General features: G+C 36.3%; 1 protein-coding gene across 2 annotated transcripts in view; it reads right to left on the minus strand.

Annotated features, from left to right (window-relative positions):
- The window catches only part of LOC125923048 (bifunctional heparan sulfate N-deacetylase/N-sulfotransferase 4), a 270,079-nt gene that overhangs the window by 5,531 nt on the left and 238,518 nt on the right, over positions 1 to 26,030 (minus strand). For both annotated transcript variants that reach the window (XM_049631085.1, XM_049631086.1), the window contains 5 exons: positions 12,694 to 12,790; positions 8,030 to 8,153; positions 5,807 to 5,981; positions 2,710 to 2,880; positions 1,444 to 1,553 (listed from right to left, as the gene is read on the minus strand). In XM_049631085.1, coding sequence (XP_049487042.1) covers positions 1,444 to 1,553; positions 2,710 to 2,880; positions 5,807 to 5,981; positions 8,030 to 8,153; positions 12,694 to 12,790 — 677 coding nt within the window. The remainder of the gene's footprint in view (positions 1 to 1,443; positions 1,554 to 2,709; positions 2,881 to 5,806; positions 5,982 to 8,029; positions 8,154 to 12,693; positions 12,791 to 26,030) is intronic.

The raw sequence follows: 26,030 nt of genomic DNA on the forward strand, positions 1-26,030 counted from the left end.
TTTGTCTACTTAATCAACAGGGGCATGCCTTGTATTGTTATTGTTTCCAAGTGTAGGTAAAAAACTTCATTAGACTTGTTTGAGTGGATAGGCAACAACCCAATCTTATTACTGCTTTTCCCGTCCTTCCATTACCCTCTCTAATTGTCTAATTGCTGATTCTAATCTGCTGTGAACTGGGAAATTATATAATCAGGCTTGTTAGAATTTTGTCTAAAATTTAATAGGCTTTGTATCAGGCCTTGTGAGGTAGTCAAGTACATGCCCTTTTAAAATATTGTTTGGCTTCTTGGAGGTTTTGTTTGTTATTTTGCTTCTTTACCTCCCCCCACCCTCATTTTTAATTACCCAAGTATATGGTTTTATTTTTCTAAGATGACACCAACAGTATCTCCCCTCCCATATTCTTTTCTGTAGAATGCCCTTGCCCCTCTGCATTGGGGGAGAGGCCCGTTTCCCTTTCTTTGGATTTGTACCGGCTTTAGTGTCTTGGTTGTGATCAATAAAATGAAGTATAAATGATGCTCTGCGACTTGCGAGGCTAGGTCAGAGAAGGCCATGGCTGTGTTGGATCACACTCCCTTGACAAATCCCTCCCTCTCAGAACACAGACACTACACTGCAGCAATGCCACACAAAGAGGTCTCATCCCATTGAGCTCAGCCTTTGAGCCTTCCCAGTCCAAGAGCCAGAAATAGGACTAAAAAAGTGAAGCCTCCAAAGATTCGAGTCCCTAGCCATTTGATTCATACCCAAATAGTCACATTCCCAAATGTGTCCCCAGGTATTATGAGCAGAGATAAGCTGTTCTGGCTGTGTCCTGTCTGAATTCCCAGCCAATAGAATCTATGAGCATAATAAAATGGCTGTGGTAATATGCTGGTTGGTTTTGGGATGGTCTGTCATGCAATAGTAGATAACAGGAAGAATAGATGTGATTATATTTGGTTATACACAATTTAATAAATGCAAAGTAAAACATGAATTTATCCTTTTCCCAATTCTGCCCGAAATACTGTTCATTTTCACAGAGTTAACAATGGCCATCAGCATTTCATTTCTAACCTGTGAATTACTTGGGGGAAGAGACTATATTTTTTTGGCTTTTTTAACCTCAGTTTCTGGGACAAGTTCTGCACAGAGTAGGCATCTAAAAATGTACTTAACCAAACATACATTGGGAAAAAGCTCACAAAGAGGGGAATTATAAAATGCCTAAAGGTTAGCACTTGTAACTTGTAATATTGTATTGTAAAATACAATATTTGTGGTATTCAAAAGGAAGACACTACGTGAATAATGAGGATACTCCTTTGACTGCTTTTGAGTAGCATAATGATGTATAAATTCATAGCTAGTATTAATGATGCTATATACACACCTACCAGTATAATTTATGATGGCAAATAATGGAAATGAAATCAAGCATGAGAATAGACTCACGTTAGTGCTTCAGAATAATTATAATGAGGTGTAACTCCCAGAAACTTCTGGACTTCATCCATCACAGTAGCTGGGTCAGATCTCAGCTGCTGTCCATCAATAATTAGCAACTATAAAGTAAAAAATAGTCACTTTGTGAAGAACAAAACTAAATTAAATAGACTGAGCTGCCCCACTTGACCTGGTATGACATTAATCAATTAGGTCAGTGTGAATAGGAAGAAAATATGCATCACTTAGAACACATTTTAATATTTACTATTCTTGTGTCCTTCCAAATAAACAACAACTAAAGTTTGCCATAGGCATCATTTATAACCCTTAACTAACTTGATTGTTAATCAGAAATAAACATAGACTCTCTTGATTTAGTAGCTCAGTAGAAACTCGATTTTCCATCTGTCATGTAATCAGATAATTATCCAGCCTACAGAATCCCATGAGCTAACCTTGGAGTGAAAGCCTTAGAAATGGCATACAGATGAAAATTACTCATCTATTCTCCTTATAAACAATGACAGAGAACTGAGGTTTCAGTTGTCACCTGATCTGGAGTAAAGAATATAAGCAATATGCTTTCTTCAAATCCTTACCTCATGTTCTATCCCACATTCCTGGAGCTGTTACAGCATTTTCCATTTTGACAGTCTAAAGCAGGACTTTCTTTCCTTATAAAAGTCCTACAGGACAGATGTCAGAGTATCTGCACATGCTATTCCATAAAGGTATTGTCTAACAGGCTGTTCTATTAGTAGTTGAGTTATTGCCTATGAAACACGTGATGTCTTCCGTATGATGACTTAGCACTTTGAGACCAGCTACTATCCAAAAGAAGATCCCAAGAATATGTTTCACAGCCACTTAACATTTTAAAACTATTATTGACATTAAACAATGCAAAAATTGGGTCACTTGGGTGGCTCAGTCGGTTAAGTATCCAGCTCTTGATTTTGACTCAGTTCATGATCTCACAGTTTGTGAGATTGAGCCCTGTGTCAGGCTCTGCACTGACAACACAGAGCCTGTTTGGGATTCTCTCTCTCCCTCTCTCTCTCTCCTTCCTCTGCTTACTCTTGCTCTCTCTCTCTCTCTCTCTCACACAAAATAAATAAACATTTTTAAAAATGTAAAAATCCACATATCTTCTGTAGGTATGATTGTCTCATTATAAATTGCTATCTGTGGCAATGTTATTTCTTACCTTGTTTGTCAAGTGCAATACAACCAAGATATAATAAACAGAAGAAATTAATTTTAGGACTTTACCTGAGAAGTAGCAAAGTAAGTTAGCCATCTTTTGATGTGGACTGCATACCATCCAGGTACGAGGCATCTCCTTTGCAAAGCTTTCAGGTCCGGTGAGGCCCAGTGTCCAGTGGTAATAACTTCATAGAAATTAAACCTCAGGGCAGCTGGATCTTCATGAGATCGTTGGTGCTTTAACAAGAAAGTCAATTGTAAAATTGATTTTTTTAATGCCTGCACGGGTATGTGTGCATGTGTGTGTTTGATGTATGTATATGTGTGTCTTTTATTTCCAAAAAGTAATGAAAAATGATAAATTAATTTTAGAATGAAAAAATAGGGGGAAGAATGCATATATTAAAACTCGGGCTTTGGCGTATATACATATGTCTGTGGTTGTCTTCATGTCTAAAATGTTTAGGTTCAAGGCAAGAGACAGAATACAGGATTTTCTTGATGGGTCTGATTAAAGTGAACAGATGTCAGGGACTAGACAAATCAAGCCCAATGAAAGAGATTTAGATTGGCAGGAGTAGACTCACACTTTACTTTGCTCATTGTTTTATTACAGCTAGTTCTGCAGGTTCTGACACTTTCCCCAAGACCGCTGTGTAGCAGATGCTATGAGTACAGAGAAAGCAGATGTCTATTCCTAATGCTTGTTTAAGTGTCACAAGGAAGTTGACATTGCCCCAAATCCTTTCCTTTTGCTCTCCCAATGGTTTCCGCCCAACCCTGCTAATTTCCAAGTACCCCTCCGCTACTACTTTTCAGTACCAAATCCTCCTCGTCTTTCCTATCAAGCCATCATTAGTCAAGCTCAAGAGCCCAATATAAAGAGAGAGGAACTTAGCAGTCAATACAATTTCATAAGCACTCACAAGCTCCTTACCAGAACAAAGAACTGCAATCGATTCTGGAGATAAAAGGATATAAGCAAAATGTCCTATCTTCAAAGAAATAAAAATTTTATATGGGAGACAATAGATTAACAGAGTGTAATAAAGTCATATATTTGACTAGAGGTATAAATTATTTGCTGCGGTAACCAGACCTATAAGTGATTAGTTCTGAATGAAAGATGAAGGGTTTCTTTTTTAATGGTTGAAAATTTTAAGCTAAAATGTAATAAGAGAGATTTTTATAAGTAGAAAAAATAAACATAGAAAGTAAGAGAACTTTTTTCCTTGAGTGAAAGTGGATGAATTGTGGGAACGGATGAATTGATTTTGCAAGACATCTAAAAGTTTAACATAAAGAAAATTAACTGCAGGATGAGGATGGGAGTGTATTAGGACTTGATACATTTGTGTACCAGCAAGTAATCTATGTGAGTTAGAAAGAAAAATCATTAAAAAAGTAAAGATGATTAAGAAGTGGTTAAACAGTGAGTGGTAGATTGGTGGAACAAATAAAATTTTTGAAGTCCTCTCATTTTTGTATATTTATTGACATTCTTATATGTATATGCATTATGCTGAGTACATTGAGACTACGTAATACATAGAATTGATATAATGTATAGAAACCACATACTATAAAGAAACATAAAAATATGTTAATGCTAAAATTTCTATTTTAAACAGTGACAATATGGAACTGTACTTAATCTGCCTATATTGATTTATAAAAGTTTAACACCAACTTTTCTTTATATTCCTGCAACTAAGAAGATTAGCATAGAAATATGACCCGAAGTCACAAAGGAGCATATTTTCTGGAAAAAAATCAACTATAGCTTCTCTGTGAGGCCCATTATAAAGATGTGGGGTAGAAATTACAGTGGCAGGTGACATTTGTAGGAGTTTCTGAATTACACCTGCTGAGCTTTGGATTTACGGTATTTACTGAATAGACAGGGCTAGCTCAGTAACAGGCTGTATTCTTTTGAAATGTGGGGCAGTCTGGGGACCCTAGTCTTAGCAATATGGCAATAAAATATCATAAAATATAATTCCTTTCAAGTGTGTATGTTCAAAACATTTACTTGAAGAAGCATGCACAGATTCTCTTTTATTTAAATAGTTTAATCCATGTAAAAAAAAAGATTCATATAAAAATGCTCCATGGATTCTGCTAGGAGAATGTGCAACATTTTGCCCCCAGGACTTACTTGCAAAATTTTTAATTAAGGCTTCATATTTTAATGTTTTTGTCACAATGTTTTTAAAAAGTAAGTGTATCTTGTGTTGCAATGTGAATTTTCATAAAGTGAGAAAGGAACATTTTTATATCTTAAAGGAAACAGTGACTCATGGGATCTAATCATAATAACTGGATGTTGCTCCCAATCCCGGTGTTCAGCTTGGATCCCCAACCACCAGCAATCCCAATGTACAGGGTCACGATTTCTTGTCCATTATTATTTGTACTTGGCCATATATGTCTATTGAAGAAAGTAAAAATAAAAAAAAAAGAATGAATAAAAAATGTAGAATGGATAAAAAGTAAATGAATAAAGAATTAACAAAAAAATTACTTGTGCACTCTTTAAACATTCCCTTTTAGTCTTGTTTATTTGGGCATTAATATATATATGCATTGAACATACACTCACAACGAACTATGAGATCATGGCCTGAGCTGAAACCAAGAGTCAGATGCTTAACAAACTGAGCCACCCAGGCACCCCAGAAATGGAAGGATTCTTTTTTTTTTTTTTTTTTTTTTAATTTTTTTTTTCAACGTTTTTTATTTATTTTTGGGACAGAGCGAGACAGAGCATGAACGGGGGAGGGGCAGAGAGAGAGGGAGACACAGAATCGGAAACAGGCTCCAGGCTCCGAGCCATCAGCCCAGAGCCTGACGCGGGGCTCGAACTCACAGACCGTGAGATCGTGACCTGGCTGAAGTCGGACGCTTAACCGACTGCGCCACCCAGGCGCCCCCTTTTTTTTTTTTTTAAATTTTTTTTTCAATGTTTTTTATTTATTTTTGGGACAGAGAGAGACAGAGCATGAACGGGGGGGGGGTGCAGAGAGAGAGGGAGACACAGAATCGGAAACAACATTTGACCATTTCATACATCTGGGCATCTAGACTTCATTTTGGTGTTCATCATTGTTTACATGTAAGCTATGGCCAAATATTTACAACAGTATTTTTTACTGCTTCATACCTGGTACCAAGAGTATGCCCTGTCTGAGGGGTCGATGAGAATGGTGATGATCTTGGCTTTGGGGACCAGAGATGCAGCTCTCTTGGGAGCTTCTTCTGAATGGAAGTAATTAGCACTCTTTTCAAATAGAAAGTCACTTGTAATGTTGGATGGAGTAGGGAAAAAGTCCATATACCTGAAGGCAGAGAAAGATAATTAATTAATCTGAGTTCTAAGTTCTTCTCTAACATGCTATGGATATTAAATAATTGAACATTTTTACATTCATTTATATTGATTTCTAATTATTAGTGTTACAGTAGTTGAAATTGTGCTATTGTATACACTTTGAATGTGAAAAACAACTCAAAATGTTATTGCCCTAATGAGCTATTAGGGGAAGGAATGAGATGAAATAGGTAGACTTTTTAGTTTATTGACTTATTTTGAGAGAGGCAGACAAAGAGGGAGAGAGAGAATCCCAAGCAGGTTCCACGCTCAGCACAGGGCCCCATGTCACTACTGGGAGATCATGACCTGAGCCCTAAGCCAAATATTAAGAATCCCACACTTAACTGACTGAGCCACCCATGCACCCGGAAATAGGTAGGTTGTTAAGAACAGAGGGAAATCCTTTAGATTTGGGTTGATACTCTGTGTTATCAAAAGCCAAATTCAGAAAAATTAAGTTTACCTTTGGCACACAGAAAATTACACAATATTGCCTAGTAAATATTTTAAAATAGTAAATGCATGTTTGCAAACTTGAATACAAAGTTTTTAATTTGAGATGAAAGTACACAAGAATGGAAGACGTGTAAGTCAGAATAGCTATAAAATCCTAAACAGATTAAGGCATAGCTGCTCTCCTCCTTTTTAACTTTTGCATAATTTGTAGTATGTGTAGCAGTGAGAACACATTATAGTCTATCTAGAGTAATTAAGAGGATATTTCTTGCCAGTTGATCCTGTGGTGCCTCAGTAGGTTCACTCTTCCATATGCTGTTGGAACATTCCTCTGTGTGTAGATTATGGAATCAATATGTTCAGAGGTTAACTCAGTGCAAGGCTTTAATTATGTGTGTAATCCTCCTTACAGCTCATCACTTCTCTAACCCTCAAATGTTTTAGAAATAAATAATGAGAGCAATTAAGAATTCATATAAGACACTTATTTTCCTCTTTGACATTTGTTATTATGTTTCCCAAATGTGAAGTGGTGAAAAGTCTCATCTATATTCCTGCTTAACAATTTGTGTTACATTTGAGCTCACAGATAAGTGAAAATTGCTGTTATGCTTTTAGTAACTTGCATGCACTTCCAAAATTCATTTAGTTTTTTAAAAGTAAGGTAGAACAGTGATATCCTAGGTGCAGCTCGGCTCCCTGCCTTTGCCCTTCCCCCACTCTAACCCTAGCTGGTCTAAACAGAAGAAGCCTCTTGTTGAGGACAGGTTTATGTGCAGTGTTGACATAAAGTTACACAATGCAGAGGTATGCATATAGGGGAATTTTCCTTGGGGGAGATTTGTCTCATATAACTGGAAATTGGAATCAGAGACATGTTTTCTTAGAAATTGCAAAAAAGCTAGGATAAAGCTCCAAAGTAAAGATCAGTTGTAATATCAGGTTTATTCTATTTCAGTTTAGGGAAAATATTGTGATTTTAAAATTTTTCATAACTTATTAAATGCAAAGTAATATTCCTTTTATGCATGTGTGTGACTAGCATTAATATGGTTTTGGAAATGCGCTGTTATTATTTGCATGACAAATATCAGCTTATATTATTATACAACATTCTACAGTCTATGTGGTTAATAAAGATACATGTCACAGAGTAGAAAATAAAACAACTTATTTATTTGTTTCCTTAAGCGTCATTTGTGAAGACAGATTATGTATTTAGTTAAAAAAATTCTAGGCACAGTAAAATAATAATATGCTTAAGCAGAATTTTAAATATCCTTATGAATAATTCTGACAAAATATCCCATAACGTTCTTTATGCAATCATATTAATTTATCAGAAAAATATTATCATTATTGCACTGTCCAAATCAAATTATAGGCAACACTGATTAAACATATCGTTGTTATAAATTAATTTCTAATTCACTATGGTAGAATTGAGCATAACAAATTTATGCTGTAATTATGTAGATGCCATGCATACATCTATAATTGCTCTGCTGTGATTGAGCATTTGTTAATAATGGACTTTATTTTTTGTTATTTCCTTACCAATCAATTCCCTTGTGGTAGTTGTTGCCATTAAAAAATTGAACTTCTTCAAATGTTTTGGGGCTGGGAAGATTGCTGATGATGGAAGGGTGCATAAGAAGGAATAAGTAAAGTGCAGTTGTTCCTATTACAAAAAAGGAGGCAAAAGGTTATATATGACAACAAAAGAAGATACAATTACTATCTTAGCAAAATTTTTGTTCAAAAAGTAATATTCAGAAGGCCAATTTTTTTCTGGTGTCAAAACGATTTCCTTAAAATCAATTAGGTGTATTTCATGTGGCAACGATATAAGTATACTTTTATTAGTCTTCATGGTTCCATTTACCTAAACATCTGATTTAATATTTGTACATAGGCAAAGGTGAGCAGACTGATGATATAGCTATCTTTGTCCTCAATGTATTTTTTACATTTTTTTTCTGTTTGAATTGCAGTAACTGTTCTCCTGTATAGGATGATACAAAGTTTCTGCTTTAAATTATTTTATTTGTGGTAAAAAGTCAGTTTACTTGAAGAAGAAATATGAAAGATACCACAGGAGAAGCATAACATACAAAAAATGCAAAAAACACACAGGTGGTTGTACGAAGATATGACAAAACTAGGCATCTGAAGGGAATGATACTGTACTTCAAGACGGGAGAGAACTTCAGAAACCAATGGTTCAATTTCCCTCCTGGAGTCAGGTGAGAGGCTAAAGCATCAAGGGCATCCAGCACAATACCTGAACATGGTGGGTCTCATTTAATATTATATTCAAATCAATTCAATTCAATAAAACTATTCAACAGATGTTAACTGGTGCTACTCTGTGCAATCACTGGTAATAAATCTTTTTTTTTTTTCCTGGTGATAACTCTTGATAATAAAAACTCATTTGCTGGCCTTGATAAACCTAAAGTGTATGTGTGGACTTGGGCCAAGTAAACAGGTATTTGCACCTAGTGAGACAGTTTCCATACTGAGAGAAGACAAGAGTGCCTTTCCAATACATGAGAAAATGGGTGACTTACACTTGGGAAGCCAGTGAAAGCTTCCAAGAGGAAGTGTTTTCTCAGGTTTTGCCTTAAAAACATAAGTGTTCCCAGTAAGGTTGAAAAAGGGGGGCAGGAATCTGGAAAGATGGCCACTTGAATGTTCTACCCTGGCAAAACAGGCAATCAAATTGGATAACTGAGGCACTCGGCTGAACAGACTAGCTGACAGAACCCACTGAGTGTATGTATCACAGAATGCTGAGGTGCAATCTCTGACCCTTGTTTCAACTTGAGTTGGGCCAGAGATTGAACGGCTACAGCAGAAGCCATCACGAAGTGACTGGGTTTTCATAGTTCTCATAAATCAAATTTTCCATTCTGGGAAAAATTATCCCCTTTTTAACACGGGGGATCCAGGAAGGTTGTTGGATTTCCTGGCCCTAGAAGACCTGGAGATGAGCTACGCATGTGGGCTGGCAGAACAGTAATGATTGCAGTCAGGAATCTAGAAGCTAAGCAGATCATCAGAGAATTGGTATTTTTTTCTAACATATCTTAAGCTCATAGGAGCAAAGTGTACTGTGCTTTAAGTATTAATGAGATGCCCACCTGTTTAGATCCTCAGAACTTTTACATGACCACCAAGACTGAATAGGGGCTTGAGTAGTTAAAGGAAAGTGACAACAGATCTGAGGGGACCAACCACCTTGGAAGGAAGACAGGTTAAGGAATCTAGAATAGGTGGCTCCTAGTGAGATGGGAGGGCAAAAATTAGTAAATCCCCTAAAATTAATTACTAATTACAACACATGGAATTATGAGGGATTATGGAGTCCTGAAGAACTGATATAAGTTGCTCCTGAAAACAACAGAAGCTCAAAATGGAGAAACTTTTAGAGGAGGAAGGAACAAAATGTTCCAGTGAGAAAAAATAAATTAGAGTATTATAGGGTATCTGGGAGGGAACAGGGAATTCAGAAAGGTTCTTTCTAAATAACTTTTAGGATGGGACCTACATAAAAATGTTTTAACTAATGATGAGAATGAAATGTGTATGTGTGTGTGTGTGCGCCCACATGCGTGTGCATGCACAAGTGAGAGAGAGAAAGAGAGAGAGAGAGATTTGAGACACACAAGAGAGCTGAGAATATTAATAGTTTCACAGCCCTGAGATGTTGAGAATAGATGGATCCAGGGGACAGATAAAGAAGCATTTTTGAATTATTGCTGAATATCGCAAAACAAATACATTATAATTTCACTAACATGTACAAATGTTTAATTACCCTAATGGTCACAGAATTGTACCAAATTTCCCCTGGGCTACATAAAGGCAAAGCCTTTATGTTCTGAGCCACAATACCTTCATGCCTCCAGGAGCAGGAAGGACATCAGGAGGCCTCTGACAGGAAGGAAGGAGAAAGCACTTTCAACTGAGGACAGTAGGTATGTGGCTTGATACTCATATAATCGGTCATAGCCTCTGGGCCCACCACCTCAAAATATATATTTATTTTATGATCACCTGTGTTTTCATCTATTATTGACATTCGTTTTTATCCAACGTCTTTGGTATAAATATCTTGTGGAGGAAGTAGAAAAGACCTCATCCCTGGTAATACTCTGAGAGAAACTACATTGTATTTTATATATAATTGATTTCTCTTCAGTTCTAACAGAGTTAGCCAGTCAAATCATGACAAATTAATATTGACAATGGGGACACTGCTTTTCTGGGAGAAGTAATGCCAATGAATTATGGCTTTAGAATCATAGTGCTAAATTTAACCTTTTTGGAAACCCCCTCCTCTCCTGGTAATATCAAAATTTGACCCAGAATCAGAAAGTATGCTTATTTGTCTGAAGGATTCTAGCAGTACTGGGATTCAATCTTTGAGTGCCATAGCCTAGGCCTACCCTGCTCTCTCCCTGTCCTTGTTCACTGCCCACTGTCAGCTAATAGGAATTCCTTGTAGGATTCAGCAACGGAGAAGTGGGACATCAGTTCCTTCCATTCTCACCTCGCAACAGTGGAGAAAACAGGGGTTTGCAGACTACTTTTGTATTTCATGTTTATTGCAAAGGATGTGTAGGCCATGTTTAAATTGTTTAAAGACAACTTTGCATTGAAGACCATATTCTTAGCATTTGCTGTGTCCGGGAAATTTACAGTTCTGACAGCAGTTGGGAGTTCTGCCAACTAAAGCAATAAGGAGAACAAAAGAAGACTTTAACTTCTATGATTGAATGGATTTTAAGAATTATCACAACCATTTTCACATTAGAATAGCATTTTCTAACAGCATATAAAATATTATTACCATCCAATTCCTTTATTTTAACTTTGTTTGTTTGTTTGCCTTGGGGATGCCAAAGGCAGTTAAAAGCTTTATTTCCATACTGGCAGGTCAAATATAAACACAAACAACAAGGAGGAAAACTAGATTTATACTTACTAACCTGTAGTTTTCTCACAGAACTAAGAAGTAATAATATTCAAAGACAAATGATAAAAGATACGTCTTTAAATTAAATTTTTAACATAATTTTACGACACAAGAATGTTTTATTTCTTTGGTAGTCTTTCCGGAGTTAGCACTGCTATAAGGGAGTTGGTAGAAAATTAATGCACATTTTAAACAACAACAGCACAAGTGATATATCTGAAAACATGTGCTGCTTTTGTTCCCTCCCTGCACACGTGTAACTTATTGTTGTAATACAATTTATATTCCTAGAGGAAGAAAAGATTTCAACAACCAACATCTAATAGTCTGGAAATTTTGCCCACAACCTTTAAAATGATCTACTTGCTTGTATTACAAATATCTTCATCTGGGCCAGGCTTATTTATTGTGACTGTTTGTTTTGTGTTATGGTTTGTGCACTCACTGATGAAAATGCTTCTAGTCAAAGTAGTGAATTCAAAATACAGCAACTCAATAAAAACTTTAATTAATCAGGACATGAGCAAAGTGTATAAAACTGTCACATGCTGAAGAAAGTATAAAATATTCTAATTGAAAGTGTCATCTCATTGGTGAAATACTTTCACTCTCTTTTACTGCAGTCCTATACACTTGTCCTTCAGCATATGAGAAAATACTAAGGAAAAAATGCCTGATGAACCTCAGGTGTATCAGATAATAAGTCCGAACCATATTTATACTTAATAATTATCTTTAAAATACAAATCACACATGTAGAATATTTTAAAGTAATAATGGAAATGGCTCTGGAAAAAAGTCAATTCAGGGCTGATCTACAGTGTAAAATAGTTTGAATCAAGGCAAGCACTTGCTATAACCTAATTTAGGAGATACTTAGCCAAAACTACCAAAAAGTAGAGATTAAAATCAGATACTGCAACTGTCGTACATTAACACAAAGTTGTCAAAAATTTGACATCTGTTGAACAGATTTAAAATCTACAGTTAAAAAGTTAATCCCCAAGTCTAATTAATAGGAAGCATTAGGTCCCTTTGAGGATCATAGCATGAAGATGATCTATAGGGATGAAGTACCATTCAAATAATGAATTTGGACGGGTGTCTAGATATTTCACATGGAAAAACCCAATCCAATTATACTGTATGGCAATATGTTTCATGACAAAAAAAAAAAAGAAAAAAAAGAAAGGAAAGAAACAGAAAGAAAGCAAGCGGCAAGGTTAGCTATTCTTACCTGTTTTTTGTGGCCCGATGACAAGGAATTTTGGCAAGTGGTCACAAGTTTTCTCTCTGGACCAAATGTCTTTGTGCCGTTTATCATCACAGGGATTCTGCAGGAAGGAAGAATAATGGATCTTAGTATGTAATGAATTCCTCGATCTGTTCTGTAATAGTTGTTCAAAGGACAGGATCAAATTCTTGTCTGATACCTTAGAACTAGGAGTTAGAACTTGTTTTGGTTCTGGTTCTTTGATTTCCAAATTGTTTCCTTCTGAAATGGCACCTTCCTTTCCTTCAAGGCTAGAGCTTAGCATCAAGTTGATCTTGCTGTCATCCTCTTCTGGAGCTTGGCTAGGCTCTAACTGCTGAGATTCCACTCTATATCTAGAAACATGTCCTCTGTTTTATGTCTGTATACCTGAGCCTTCACTTGTCTTAAGCTTCTTCTAACCATAGCTTCTTGGATACCTGTGCTCTGCCCTAATCTTTCCTATTTCTCTTTCCCTGGGGGCTAGATGGCTATCCTTGAACTCCATACTTAGCCAACTTTTCCTTTCCTTTTTGCACTATGTCCTATTCTGTGCTGATCCAGCAAATCCTAATTGTTTGATCATACCCTACAAGTTGATAGCATATAGATCAACATTTGTAGCCTGTACCTCCCTCCTGAGCTCCTAACCTATATTTTAAATGGCATCTGTATAATTGTTATGTAGATGTGGTGAGTAAATGCCAGGCCCAAAATACCCATGGATCCAATTTTATCTCCATCTCAACCTTCTCCTGTTTCATTCTCCTCCCATTTCATTTGAGTGACCCACATTTATTATCTAAATCATGACACTTTTGAGAATTCAAAGGGCTATTAAATGAAAATAATACAATTTTTAAAATATGTATTAATGGACAAATTGGTTTTATTATATTGTTAATTTAAATAATATATTCAAAAATCATTTTCACAAATAAAATTCTGTCTAAATACACACATTAGGTATTAAAACAATTACGATTTTATATTATTATCCAAATATTAAAAATGACACAAAATGACTAAACATTTATGATTCATATTTGTGTATTTTAATCAGTTCTTTAGCCACATTTTTTTCTTTTGTTTGTTTATTTATTTGTTTGTTTATGTATTGAGAGAGAGACAGAGTATGAGTGGGGGAGGGACAGAGAGAAGAGAGAAACACAGAATCCAAACACAGAGTCAAAGCTCCAGGCTTTGAGCTGTCAGCATAGAGCCTGACATGGGGCTTGAACTCACGAACCACGAGATCATGACCTGAGCCGAAGTTGGATGCTTAACTGACTGAGCTGTCCAGGGTGCCCCTAGCGACATCTTCTTCTAATACCATGCCAGGACAGTTCCTCTCAAGAATGATTGTTTTCAGCATGATCTTATTATGTTTTACTGTCCCATAAAATTGCCTGCAATCTTTTTCAAAGTTACACTTATGATTAATTAATTTGAAAATGTTGATACTTTCAATTGACTCTTCTCTATTGAACACTATATTTTTAACTGGGGAAATATTTTCTTTATAGAGGTGAAGTAAGCTCAGAGTAAATTCTGCTAAAGGAAATTTGTTCTGTTATTTCCAATTCTATTTTTTCCATTTTTGACCATTTTGCCAAACATAAGTGCTGCAAAATCATAGACTTCTCAACGTTACATTCCAGCACAGAATATAAATGTATCTAATTAAAAAAAGAGACCCATCAAGAAATGCTTATCACAGTTGAAATTCCAAAGTTCAATTAAAGAATGCCAAATTAAACCCTCTAGTTCATTTGAATTCTCATTACTTAATTTGTTTAGTCTCCTCCCTTCTTGCTTTGGAGCTTTTTTTAAGATGACAAAAAGCACTAAAGGAAGAGAAAAATATTACTTAAATATATTTTTTCTCAAAGTAATATTTTAATATTTTTACCAAAAATAGTATCAAAGCTGTTTGTCCTCAGTGTCATCATAGAGACTGAAAGGGTTAGATCGTCTTGACATTCCACAGAACTTAACCACTAGTCTTCTATATTGACTTCATGTTAATTATATCTGATAGGTATCAAGTATCAAGTACTCTGTTGTCTTTGTAAGACACATGCACTCCAGAGGGTAGAAGTTTCAGGGACCCACCACCGTGTGTGGTTTTTCAAGGTCCACTGGTCTGGATCATACAGAGACATCTCTTCTGAGTAAGGGTCTATTTTTGTTCTTTGTGACTCCGATGACTAAGAAAGAATACAGGGCTTGATAGGCCTCTTTGGGTTTTGGAAGCAACATTTTATTGCACTAGGGAATATTGATCTGAGGCATTGACAGGATGATGCAGAAAATCGCTAGTTTTCGAACCCAGAACAAGGAAGAGTCCTGCAAGAGGTTAAGACTGAGGTACAAGCAGCTCTCCCACTTGGATCATATCTCTGGGCAGACCTAGGGTACTATGGCATCCCTGCCAAGTAGAGTTTTGGTTAAGCCCCAGAGGAGAATTGCAGTGTGCACTCCTAAGGTTCTGCAGCAGGGTGTGCCACTGGCAGAAGTCATTCAAACTGGTATTTACTCCTGGTATGCTACTGGGCCCTAGAGGAGATAGTGTTTCTCATGGATTTTCAAAGTGACTGGGTGGCCATAGCTGGACATCATAATTTGAGCATTGGCAGCCCCACCAAATCCTAAATTCAGTTGTACCCACTAGCAATTCATTGTTAGATGGGAGTGGTATGTCTGGGATCGATCTCAAGCTGATCCAAAGGCTACAGATGACCTTTACAAATGAGTGACCTAGACCCTCATGTCACCTATCACTGTTCCACCAATGCCTCTATATCAGCTTATTCCTATACTTTCATGGAAGGCCCCCTATATCTGCTGATGAAGAGGGGGAAACTCAAGCTTGTTTGTGGATAGATTGACCCACATGTTAGCAGAGGCTGAAAGTGGACTGCTGTTGCACTACAAGCCCCGTGTAGAGACGTTCCTAAAAACTAGTGGCTAAGGGAAAGCTTCCAATTAACAGAGTTATGGGCAATGTTCTTAGTCATCTACTTTTTTTATGGATAGACTAGTAGGGCAATATAAGGATAGAACAGATGAATAGGCAGTGGTGAATAGGTTACCCAAGGGACTGAAAGGAGTGACATGAGAGTATTAGGGCTAATAAGTTCTAGGGTAAAGACATGTTGATGGACTCATGGTAGTGACCAAAAAGTTTGATGATCTTTGTACTGCGCATTAATATACACCAAAGATATTCAAGGTAGAAGTGTAAACAACCAAGTGGAAAGAATGATTCAGCCAGTTCCCAACATTCCCACATGTCACCTAAGCTCTGTTCTTAGCCAGCCCTTTGCTGGAGCAATGGGTTTGTGAATGGAGTACCTACGGTATCAAGATGGAAGCCATTCATAAGCTTCCTTCTCCCAAGTCTGCTCTAGTTACAGCCACTGTTGAGTATCTGACCTGCCAGTAACAGAGAACAGTTCTAAATCCCAGAAATTGACTATCCTACCACTTAATAGAAAATTGATTATTTTGGACAGTTTTACTTTGAAAAGGGCAGTGATTCATCCTGACCCATACTGACACATATTCAGAGTATGGATTTGCCTTCTCTAGTCACATACGCTGTATCCTCTTCTCTTTCCTGTTTTACTTTTTCCCTTATAGGTTTTTCTCTTTTTTTTTAATATGAAATTTATTGTCAAATTGGTTTCCATACAACACCCAGTGCTCATCCCAACAGGTGCCCTCCTCAATACCCATCACCCATCCTCCCCTCCCTCCCACCTCCCATCAACCCTCAGATTGTTCTCAGTTTTTAAGAGTCTCTTATGGTTTTCCTCCCTCCCTGTCTAAGTTTTTTTTCCCCTCCCCCTCCTCCATGGTCTTCTGTTAAGTTTCTCAGGATCCACATAAGAGTGAAAACATATGGTATCTGTCTTTCTCTGTATGACTTATTTCACTTAGCATAACACTCTCCAGGTCCATCCATATTGCTACAAAAGGCCATATTTCATTCTTTCTCATTGCCAAGTAGTATTCCATTGTGTATATAAACCACAATTTCTTTATCCATTCATCAGTTGATGGACATTTAGGCTCTTTCCATAATTTGGGTATTTTTGAAAGTGCTGCTATCAACATTGGGGTACAAGTACCTCTATGCATCAGCACTCCTGTATCCCTTGGGTAAATTCCTAGCAGTGCTATTGCTGGGTCATAAGGTAGATCTATTTTTAATTTTTTGAGGAACCTCCACACTGTTTTCCAGAGTGGCTGTACCAGTTTGCATTCCCACCAACAGTGCAAGAGGGTTCCCATTTCTCCACGTCTTCTCCAGCATCTATAGTCTCCTGATTTATTCATTTTAGCCACTCTGTCATGAGGTGATATATCTCAGTGTGGTTTTGATTTGTATTTCTCTGATGAGGAGTGATGTTGAGCATCTTTTCATGTGCCTGTTGGCCATCTGGATGTCTTCTTTAGAGAAGTGTCTATTCATGTTTTCTGCCCATTTCTTCACTGGATTATTTGGTTTTTGGGTGTGGAGTTTGGTGAGTTCTTTATAGATTTTGGATACTAGCCCTTTGTCTGATATGTCATTTGCAAATATCTTTTCCCATTCGGTAAATTGCCTTTTAGTTTTGTTGATTGTTTCCTTTGCAGTGCAGAAGCTTTTTATCTTCATGAGGCCCCAATAGTTGATTTTTGCTTTTAATTCCCTTGCCTTTGGGGATGTGTCAAGTAAGAAATTTATGCGACTGAGGTCAGAGAAGTTTTTTCCTGCTTTCTCCTCTAGGGTTTTGATGGTTTCCTGTCTCACATTCAGGTCCTTTATCCATTTTGAGTTTGTTTTTGTGAATGGTGTAAGAAAGTGGTCTAGTTTCATTCTTCTGCATGTTGCTCTCCAGTTTTCCCAGCACCATTTGTTAAAGAGACTTTTTTCTGAGAGTATCTCTTCAATAAATAATTTGAAGCCAAATTTCTTATCTCAGATTTTATTCCAATTAACTTTCCATCCTCAGCTTCGATGTAACATGAATGCAGTGCAAAGTAAAAAGACAAATAATATATAAAGACAACTGTACTTTGTGAGATTTCGCCTTGGAAAAAGTTAGGGTATACTTTGTGGGTTTTTGTATGAATTCATCTGTAGAAACGGTGATGAAAGGAGTTAATTACAAGCCAATAAACTTCACATTTTTTTACTCATTTTGCACAATAACTTAAATTTTATTTTATTTTTACCAGTGTCTTTAATTTATGCCATCTTTTTATTCAATTAGTATTCAATCTCAAATCCTTAATAGTCTAGCTTCAGTTTAATTCCATAACCATAATTTTCACTATGGCAGAGAAGAGTAGACTATTTGGTTTCCTTTTATTCTTTCAGTTATGGAACATTCCTTTATTTTGCATAGTCTATAGGTTTCAGCCAGAGACTATATTTCACAATCTCTTTTGAATCAAGCTTTCTTCATCTGAATCATTTCAGTCCAAAGGAAAGTATGCCAAAATAATGTAAAGTATCTTCTTAAGGGTAAAATCACTCTCCCTGGATTTTCCCTTTCCTAATGACTGTCAGCTGTAAAATGGTTACAATTGCAACATGTGCCTTGGACTCAGAGACATTGAACAGTTGCCAACCTGGGGCCCCGGATGACCCTCTATGTGGAATAGAGCTATCTAATGCTCCTAAATGTCCTGTGCATTTTTAGACAGTTGTATGAGTGAGATATATATATCTGTTTTATTTAGTCAATTTATTGTTTGGAATGTAATCATTATAGCAACATTGCCTATACTCTAACTTAATGTGTTTCAAAGCACTTGTCTATGAGAAGATAAGGAACTTGAGTCAGAATGTGAATTATTGTACTGCTTACTGCAATAAGAACATCCTGCTACAAGCAAAAACAAAATTCCAGCTGAAGCAGCCAGCGTGTTCAGTGATATAGTTGGTTTATAAGTTTCACAACGTTCTCGTCTCATGGAAAATCAGCAAAAAGCAATTCAAGCCCTTTCATGGACCACACTTTGAGTAGCACTGCTCTGAATTACAATCGCCAACACCATACACAAAAATAAACTCAAAATGAATTAAGAACCTAAGTGTGAGCCCTGAAACCATAAAATTCCTAGAATAAAACAAGCAAACAGGCAGTAATATCTTTTAAATAGGCCTTAGTAACATTTTTCTAGATATATCTCCTCAGGCAAGGGAAACAAAAGCAAAAATAAATTATTGGGACAACACCAAAATAAAATCTTTTCTATAGCAAAGGAAACCACCAACAAAATAAAAAGGGGAGGAGATATATGCAAATAATATATCAGACAATGGGTTAATATCCAAAATATATAAAAACTTTTACAACTCAACACTGAAATAAATCCAATTAAAAAATGGGCAAAGGGCCTGAACAGACAGTTTTCTAAAAAAGACAAGCAGGTGGCCAACAGACACATGAAAAAGATGCTCAACATCACTAATCATCAATGAAATGCAAATCAAACCACAATGAGGTATCATCTTACACCTGCCAGAATGGCTGGAATCAAAGACAAGAAATAACAAGTATTGGTGAGGATGTGGGGAAAAAGGAACGCTCTTGCACTGTTGGCAGGGATGTAAACTGGTACAGCCACCATGGAAAACAATACGGAGATACCTCAAAAAAGTAAGAATAGAAATACCATATGATCCAAGAACTCTACTGGGTATTTACCCAAAGAAAATAAAAATACTAATTCAAAAAGATATATGCACCTCTATATGTTTATTGCAGCATTATTTACAGTAGTCAAGATATGGAAGTAACCTAAAAGTCCATCTATAGTTGAATAAATAGAGAATATGTGGCATATACATACAACAGAGCATTACCAAAACATAAAAGAGAATGAGATCTTGACATTTGTGACTACATGGATGGACCTAGAGGGTATTTTGCTAAGTGAAGTAAGTCAGACAGAGGAAGACAAATGCCATATGATTTTGCTTATATATGGAATCTAAAAAATAAAATGAACAAACAAAAATGCAGAAACAGACCCATAAATAGAGAATGAACCGAAGGTTACCAGAGGGCAGACGGCTGGGGCAATGGGAAAAATGTGTGAAAGGTGGTGAGAAGTACAGACTTCTAGTACAGAGTCACGGGAATAAAAGGTACATCATAGAGAATATAGTCAATGGTATTGTCACAGTGTTGTGTGAGGACAGTGGCTACACTTGTGGTGACCTTAGCATAATGTATAGACTTCTGGAATCAGTATGTTGTAGACCTTGTGTAACATTGTGTCAACTACAGTTCAATTTAAAAACTGCCAAAACCGACCTAATGTTTCAGTTTACTGTATTCACTATTATAGATATACTCATGTCTGTACCTGATTCTTCCAAGCTTATTTGAACAATTTATTTTTCTGTGCAATGCTCTTTTTTTTTAAACCAATCCACATTAAAAATTTCACCAATTATTCTAGTGTCAGCTAATATGTCCCATAAAACTTCCTTATTTTAGAGGGGTGGCATAGCCCAGTTGTTAAAAGAGTGTGAGCTCAGGAGGAAGACTGCCTGTGTCTTATGGAATTTTCCTAAATTCTCTGAGTCTCAGTTTCCTTATCCAAAAAATAATGATTGATGGTATCTACTTCACATGGTTAGTGAGAGTGTTAAAAGAGCTAATATATTTAAATGCAAATTGTTCTCTATAAAAGAGAGTGATTATTATGTGATCCAATGTTAGCTTTCCCCCCCCTACCTTTGTTTAGATGAGTCAGTCAGTTGAAGCAGCAGAAAGAAATTACTATTGCTGATAGACTGGTTTAGTATAGATATCCTTCCTTAAAGCAGACTTCCTGGTCTACTGTCTGAACCCTAGCACCTAAGGTGGTTGTCTCTTCTCAGCACAAATTCATGGTTCGATGACTAGGTTTCTGAGATGTACGACTTACTTGATAGGGAAATAGCTTGGGAGTTTCTTCAGGAAAACTTGAGAATATAGATTGCTCTGTGAGACCCAAAGACCCCTGTATAATCCCAACACAATTTATTTTTGAATATGCTTTCTGTCTGGCTCCTACAACTCATCCAATTTATTGTTTTAGCACTTGCCATCACTCATGTCACAACTAAAATATGACCCCATGTAAGAGGCCTTCCCTGATGACCATAGCCAAAGCACCTCCTCCCAATCCTGTCTCTCTATGGTAGCTTCTGGTCACATTTCTTTCACTGTACCTGAAATTATTCTATTCAAGTATTTGTTTATAGTAATTTTAAATTACATATATATAATGCATTTATATTTGTAATTCTATCTCAACTAGAATGTGAGTTCTCTGAAGCAAAAACCCATGTTTGTCTTCTTGACTGCTACAATCTAATACATAAAAAGTGTTTGATAAAAATGGACTGAATGAGTAACCGACTTAAGACAGGCACAGTAAATCTATAGTAATAGGCATAGACAGATTTTGCTACGTTTGAAAACTAATGTAATATGAACTGTGTAGACATTTTACTTCCAAAACTATGACCAAAAAGCATCTGCAATCTCCAATGATGTCTTTCATAGTGCTCCAGAAGCTAGTGTTTGCTATTTCCTTAAGCCAAAGCTTTATACCTTGAACGTTTTCCTCATATTAACTGCTTTGTTTGTAAAGAATTTATTTCTCAACTCTATTTTATACGTTAAACGATAGGAAAGCAGTTCTCATGACCTACACTTATCAAGTTTCCCCACACACATCTCAACGAAGAACAAATCTCAGATTGGGTGTTTAATTCATCTGCTCAAATGGTTTCCATATTCTTAGCAAAAGTAGACAAGCAAACTGATCAATCATTCAGCGCCACTGCTGGAAGTGTCTTTTGTGGGATCTTCTGGTTCCCTATGTTCAACTAGGCCACTTATTTTCTTTACTGCAGTACACCTTGTCTCTGCCATTCAAATTTTTGCACGCAAAACCTGTGAAGTGGGAAAATTCAATATAACACTTGAAAAGAGTTTTCTTTGTCACACAGAACATGAATAAACATGCTTGTTTTAGTAGACAAAGACACTAATTATTTCTAGTTGTACTTTCCCAAGAAATTATACCAACAAAAATAAACTATCAAATAAAATTCCTGGATGCTGTTACAGTGCTTTCTGCTCCAAGTGCTTTTATGACTAACAATTCAATTGACACTACTCCTGTTTTTCCTATACGTATTTTACAGTTGGTGGCATTTGTACACCTCAATCTAGGCAGATTGCCTGTTTTTATAACTGCGTCCCTTGTATGTTATGCTATTTTCAGACTTTCCAGATGTCCATTATTTCTTCTTTCACCTCTTTTCCTGCATGTTTCCCCTTGTGTCTGTTAATCACAAGTCTGTAAACAGGATGTTTGCATTTCCTATTTTATATTCTGAAAATGTTTGTTTAGATTTTTCCTACTCTGATTTTTCTTCTATTGCCTGAATATTTGAATAACAGCTAACATAATATCTAACCTTTATTGATCACCTTCTATATTCCAGGCACTTGCTTGACATAGATTATTTCTAATCCTCAAAACAACCTGGCAAGACAGATATCATTATCCCTTCTTTACACCTGAGGAGCCTGAGATGCAAGGTGTTTTATTTAGGTCTTGCTGAAGGTCACACAGCAAGTTAGTTTCAAATCTAGAATCCAAAGCTGGTGTTGTCTCTGAAGTTAAATAGTGTGTGTGTGTGTGTGTGTGTGTATGTGCGTGTGTAAGAGAGAGACATAAAGAAAGAGGGAGACAGAGAGAGTTTGTAGGAGTGATTATGAAGGTGAAAGGGTCTTCCCAAGAAAAAGCAAAGCATTTCCTTGTACTTTCATACTTTGTTCCCATTGCTATTATTTTAATTTCAAAAGTCAGAAAATTACAAAGCAATTATATTCCTTTTCCTTCTCTAACCTGATTGTTCTCTGCATATCTGAAACTGCCATAAACAGTAATTTACTCTTTTAAGTATCTAGAACTATAGATATATTGAAACTTAAAAAAAATATTCAGTTAAAATTGCTTTAGGCAGCTCATGGTTACAGTGTCAGTCTAGTAAAAATGCATGTAACTCAGCTCTCACACAGGTAAAGAGGATGCAGGTGGTTTTGCACATGGAATACACGATGAGGTGAGGCAGATTTACTTTTAAGAAGATATAAGAGAGGTAGAGAGAAGATTCCCTGAGGTGATGGGCCGGACTTAGAAAGGGGAGTAAATTCTGATGAAATTGTGTTACTGAGAACGGTATTAGCACCCAGCTTTTTCCTCTCCAGTTGAGTAAGAATTTCAAATTCATAATCAAGCTAAAAACATGTATTTTTAAAAAAATCACACTGCTTACCTTATCCTGAAGTTCATAGTTTTATAGAATACATGAAAATAACTTCTGTTCTCATTAGATGTAGTTGGAATAACGTTGCCTTTACTAAAAATCTGCTTTGCTCATTGCTTCTCCACATCCTTCACTGACAAGGACACTGTGGAATTATCAGTGAGATTGATTATCCACTCTCAAGTCATGTGCCTATTCCAGATAACTGGGACATATCTAGACTTTAATAGCTAAAGCCTTAAAAACGCCCAGTGCTCATGGCAAGATTATTTTGTTAATTACAAACGTTTCAGAGATTATTGGCTTTCTCTTCATTTCCTTTCTGCTTGCCTTCTGCTGTTCTGACCTCACTGTTTAAAGGAGAATGCTATGCAAGGTGTATTTGTGGGTTTTTTTTAATTCTTCTTCTTCCTCCCTACTTGGTTTTGTTGTTTTAAAAGTTCTTCTGTTTATTGAGTTTCTCCATGTACATGTCTTTAAACAAAATCCTTTTCCAATCTGTTTTATACAGGCTGGTGACTTCCAATTTTTTTGTCTCTTGATGTCATTTAAGCCTAATGCAACCCACATACACTGATGAGTAATTTTAATAGGCTATGGATGTTTATTCTCAGTGCTTCAATCAGCAAATCCTTATGGAGAAACTCTAAGACACACACCATCTTCACAAAGCTTGATAATACCTGCACACTATGTAAAATGCAGCTAGTCCATCAATTCCTTGGAAAAGCCTTTCTTTTCTGAATGCACTGATTTATAATGAATGCTCTCTCCACACAACTCCCGTAGCACTTAATGGTCTGACTCTTACTCCAGCTTTCCTCCCAAAGTAGTCTGAATATAGAGGAGAATAAATGCCCACTTCTGAGAGTGGGAGTGGATGGAAAAGGGCTTTTGGTTCTGTGTGGGTCTGGGGTAACAGCTCCATCAGAGCTGTTTTAACCATAAAGAACCTCTGATTTACCCTAAACATCTATGCACTCATCACCATATTATATCCATGTTTATTTAAATAAATTGATACTGTTGGCATTTACCACGAAATATTTTCATAGTAAAATTGACCCCAGGAGATGATAGCTTTACTCTGAAGCTCTGAGTATATTTAAACAGATGCACATTCCTACATACAGTATCTTATATTATTGTTTATGGTTTTATGAATATCTTGTTAGAGAATCTAGATAGCCAACTCAATAAAAAACTATTTTTAAACTCCTATTAATAGGTTGGTATAATACAGCATATTCACTCACAGTATGCCTTTTAAGTTATCAGGCATATCTTTAGGGCACACACACACAAATTCAGGGCTTCGTTGTTGTTATACTTGGATTATATGCTGAACATCTATGTTTTATGATGATTTTGATTCAGAAAGGATGAAAGTGTTATAACTTTTTATTTTATTTATTTTATGGCACTATCTTCAAGTAGTTTTTCTATTACCAAACCTCAGTAAGTTATTTGTGTGGGGAATTTGACACTTGACAAGATCATGTTTGCAACTAATTGACAGAAAAGGAAAGTCCATGACTTATGTTATCATTTCTGGATGTCAGAATGTCTGGCAGCCTTGTATAACCAAATAGGGAAGTGCTTCATTGTAAGTTAAAAATTAAACTCATGAGGAATTTCCCACATATTTGGGAAACACTCCTGAGAGGTTTAAATACTAGTCTGAGTTAGGAAAATAAGTGTAACAAATACATAAATTCAAAGTGTGATTAGGAAAAAAATACAGAAAAATAAGATGATGATGTCTGTGCCTCTATTATGCGTGCCATCTATGAAGTGATGAAAAATTATTCTGGCTATTTCACGGGAAAGGCTAAAAGATGAATAATTACAAATGAAAAACATGAAATTATAGAGTTCTTATTTCCCCAGATGTTGCAGATCAGTTTTCCTTTAACCTCGGTGTCTCACTCACAAACAATTTCTACCATTTCATGAGAGGTCTCACTCTTTTCACCACCAAGAAGTTTCCCTTTTTCATGGCTACATTATTGTCTCAACTTCAGTTCCTCCCTGTTCTTACCTGTCCTGGAAAAAAACTTCTGGTATAATCTTTATTGTCCAATTTTTTTTAATTACTTTACTTTCATCTTCAGAACCTGCAGAGAATTGCTCCTTGTTGCCTATGAGACTCAGATTACTCTGATAGCCTTCAAAGGTTTCCCAACTGACTTGTATGTGCTTCCCAAGGTTATTTCTTATTGGATTCCTACTATTTTCTAAGAAACAAATGTTTATTTTATTGTTCTTTGTGCACATGCACACACCTCTGCCTTTGCTTATTCATTCATGAGATTTTAATGACAGTGGTTATGGTACTATGCTGGGTTCTAGGTTACAAACATGAATAAACATAGTCTCAACTCCTTCAGGTTTGCATGAGCTGGCATATGACAGACGTAAGTGTCTGCAATACCATATGGTAAGTGCAGTAATAGAGTCATAAACAAGGTATAAAGTGGAAAAGAGAGGAATTAATATGAAAACAAATTTTAATGTCATTTTGTTCACATAACCAGGAGCTATTATGGTTTGTAAGTTCTATGAAAGCAAAGACCTTTCTATTATGTAGGTACTTCAAAAGTATAGGTCAAGGGACACCTGGGTGGCTCAGTTGGTTAAGTGTCTGACTTCGGCTCAGGTCATGATCTCACAGTTCGTGAATTCAAGACCCGTGTCGGACTCTGTGCTGACAGCTCAGAACCTGGAGTCTGCTTCAGATTCTGTGTCTCCCACTCTCTCTCTCTGTCTCTCCCCAGCTCATGCTCTGTCTTTCTCTCTCAAAAATGAATAAACATTAAAAAAAGTTTTTAAAAAACTATAGGTCAAATAAATTCACACCGAATACACCACCAGATTCTTCTAAAGTAACAAGGCATACCTGAAATTCCATCCTACAGAGGGAGTCGATGACAGAAGTAGATTTATTTTTTTTAAATGTAAAACTACCATTTTGCTGTGATTG

The sequence above is a fragment of the Panthera uncia genome, chromosome B1 (assembly GCF_023721935.1).
Source record: "Panthera uncia isolate 11264 chromosome B1, Puncia_PCG_1.0, whole genome shotgun sequence".
Classification (NCBI taxonomy): Eukaryota; Metazoa; Chordata; class Mammalia; order Carnivora; family Felidae; genus Panthera; species Panthera uncia.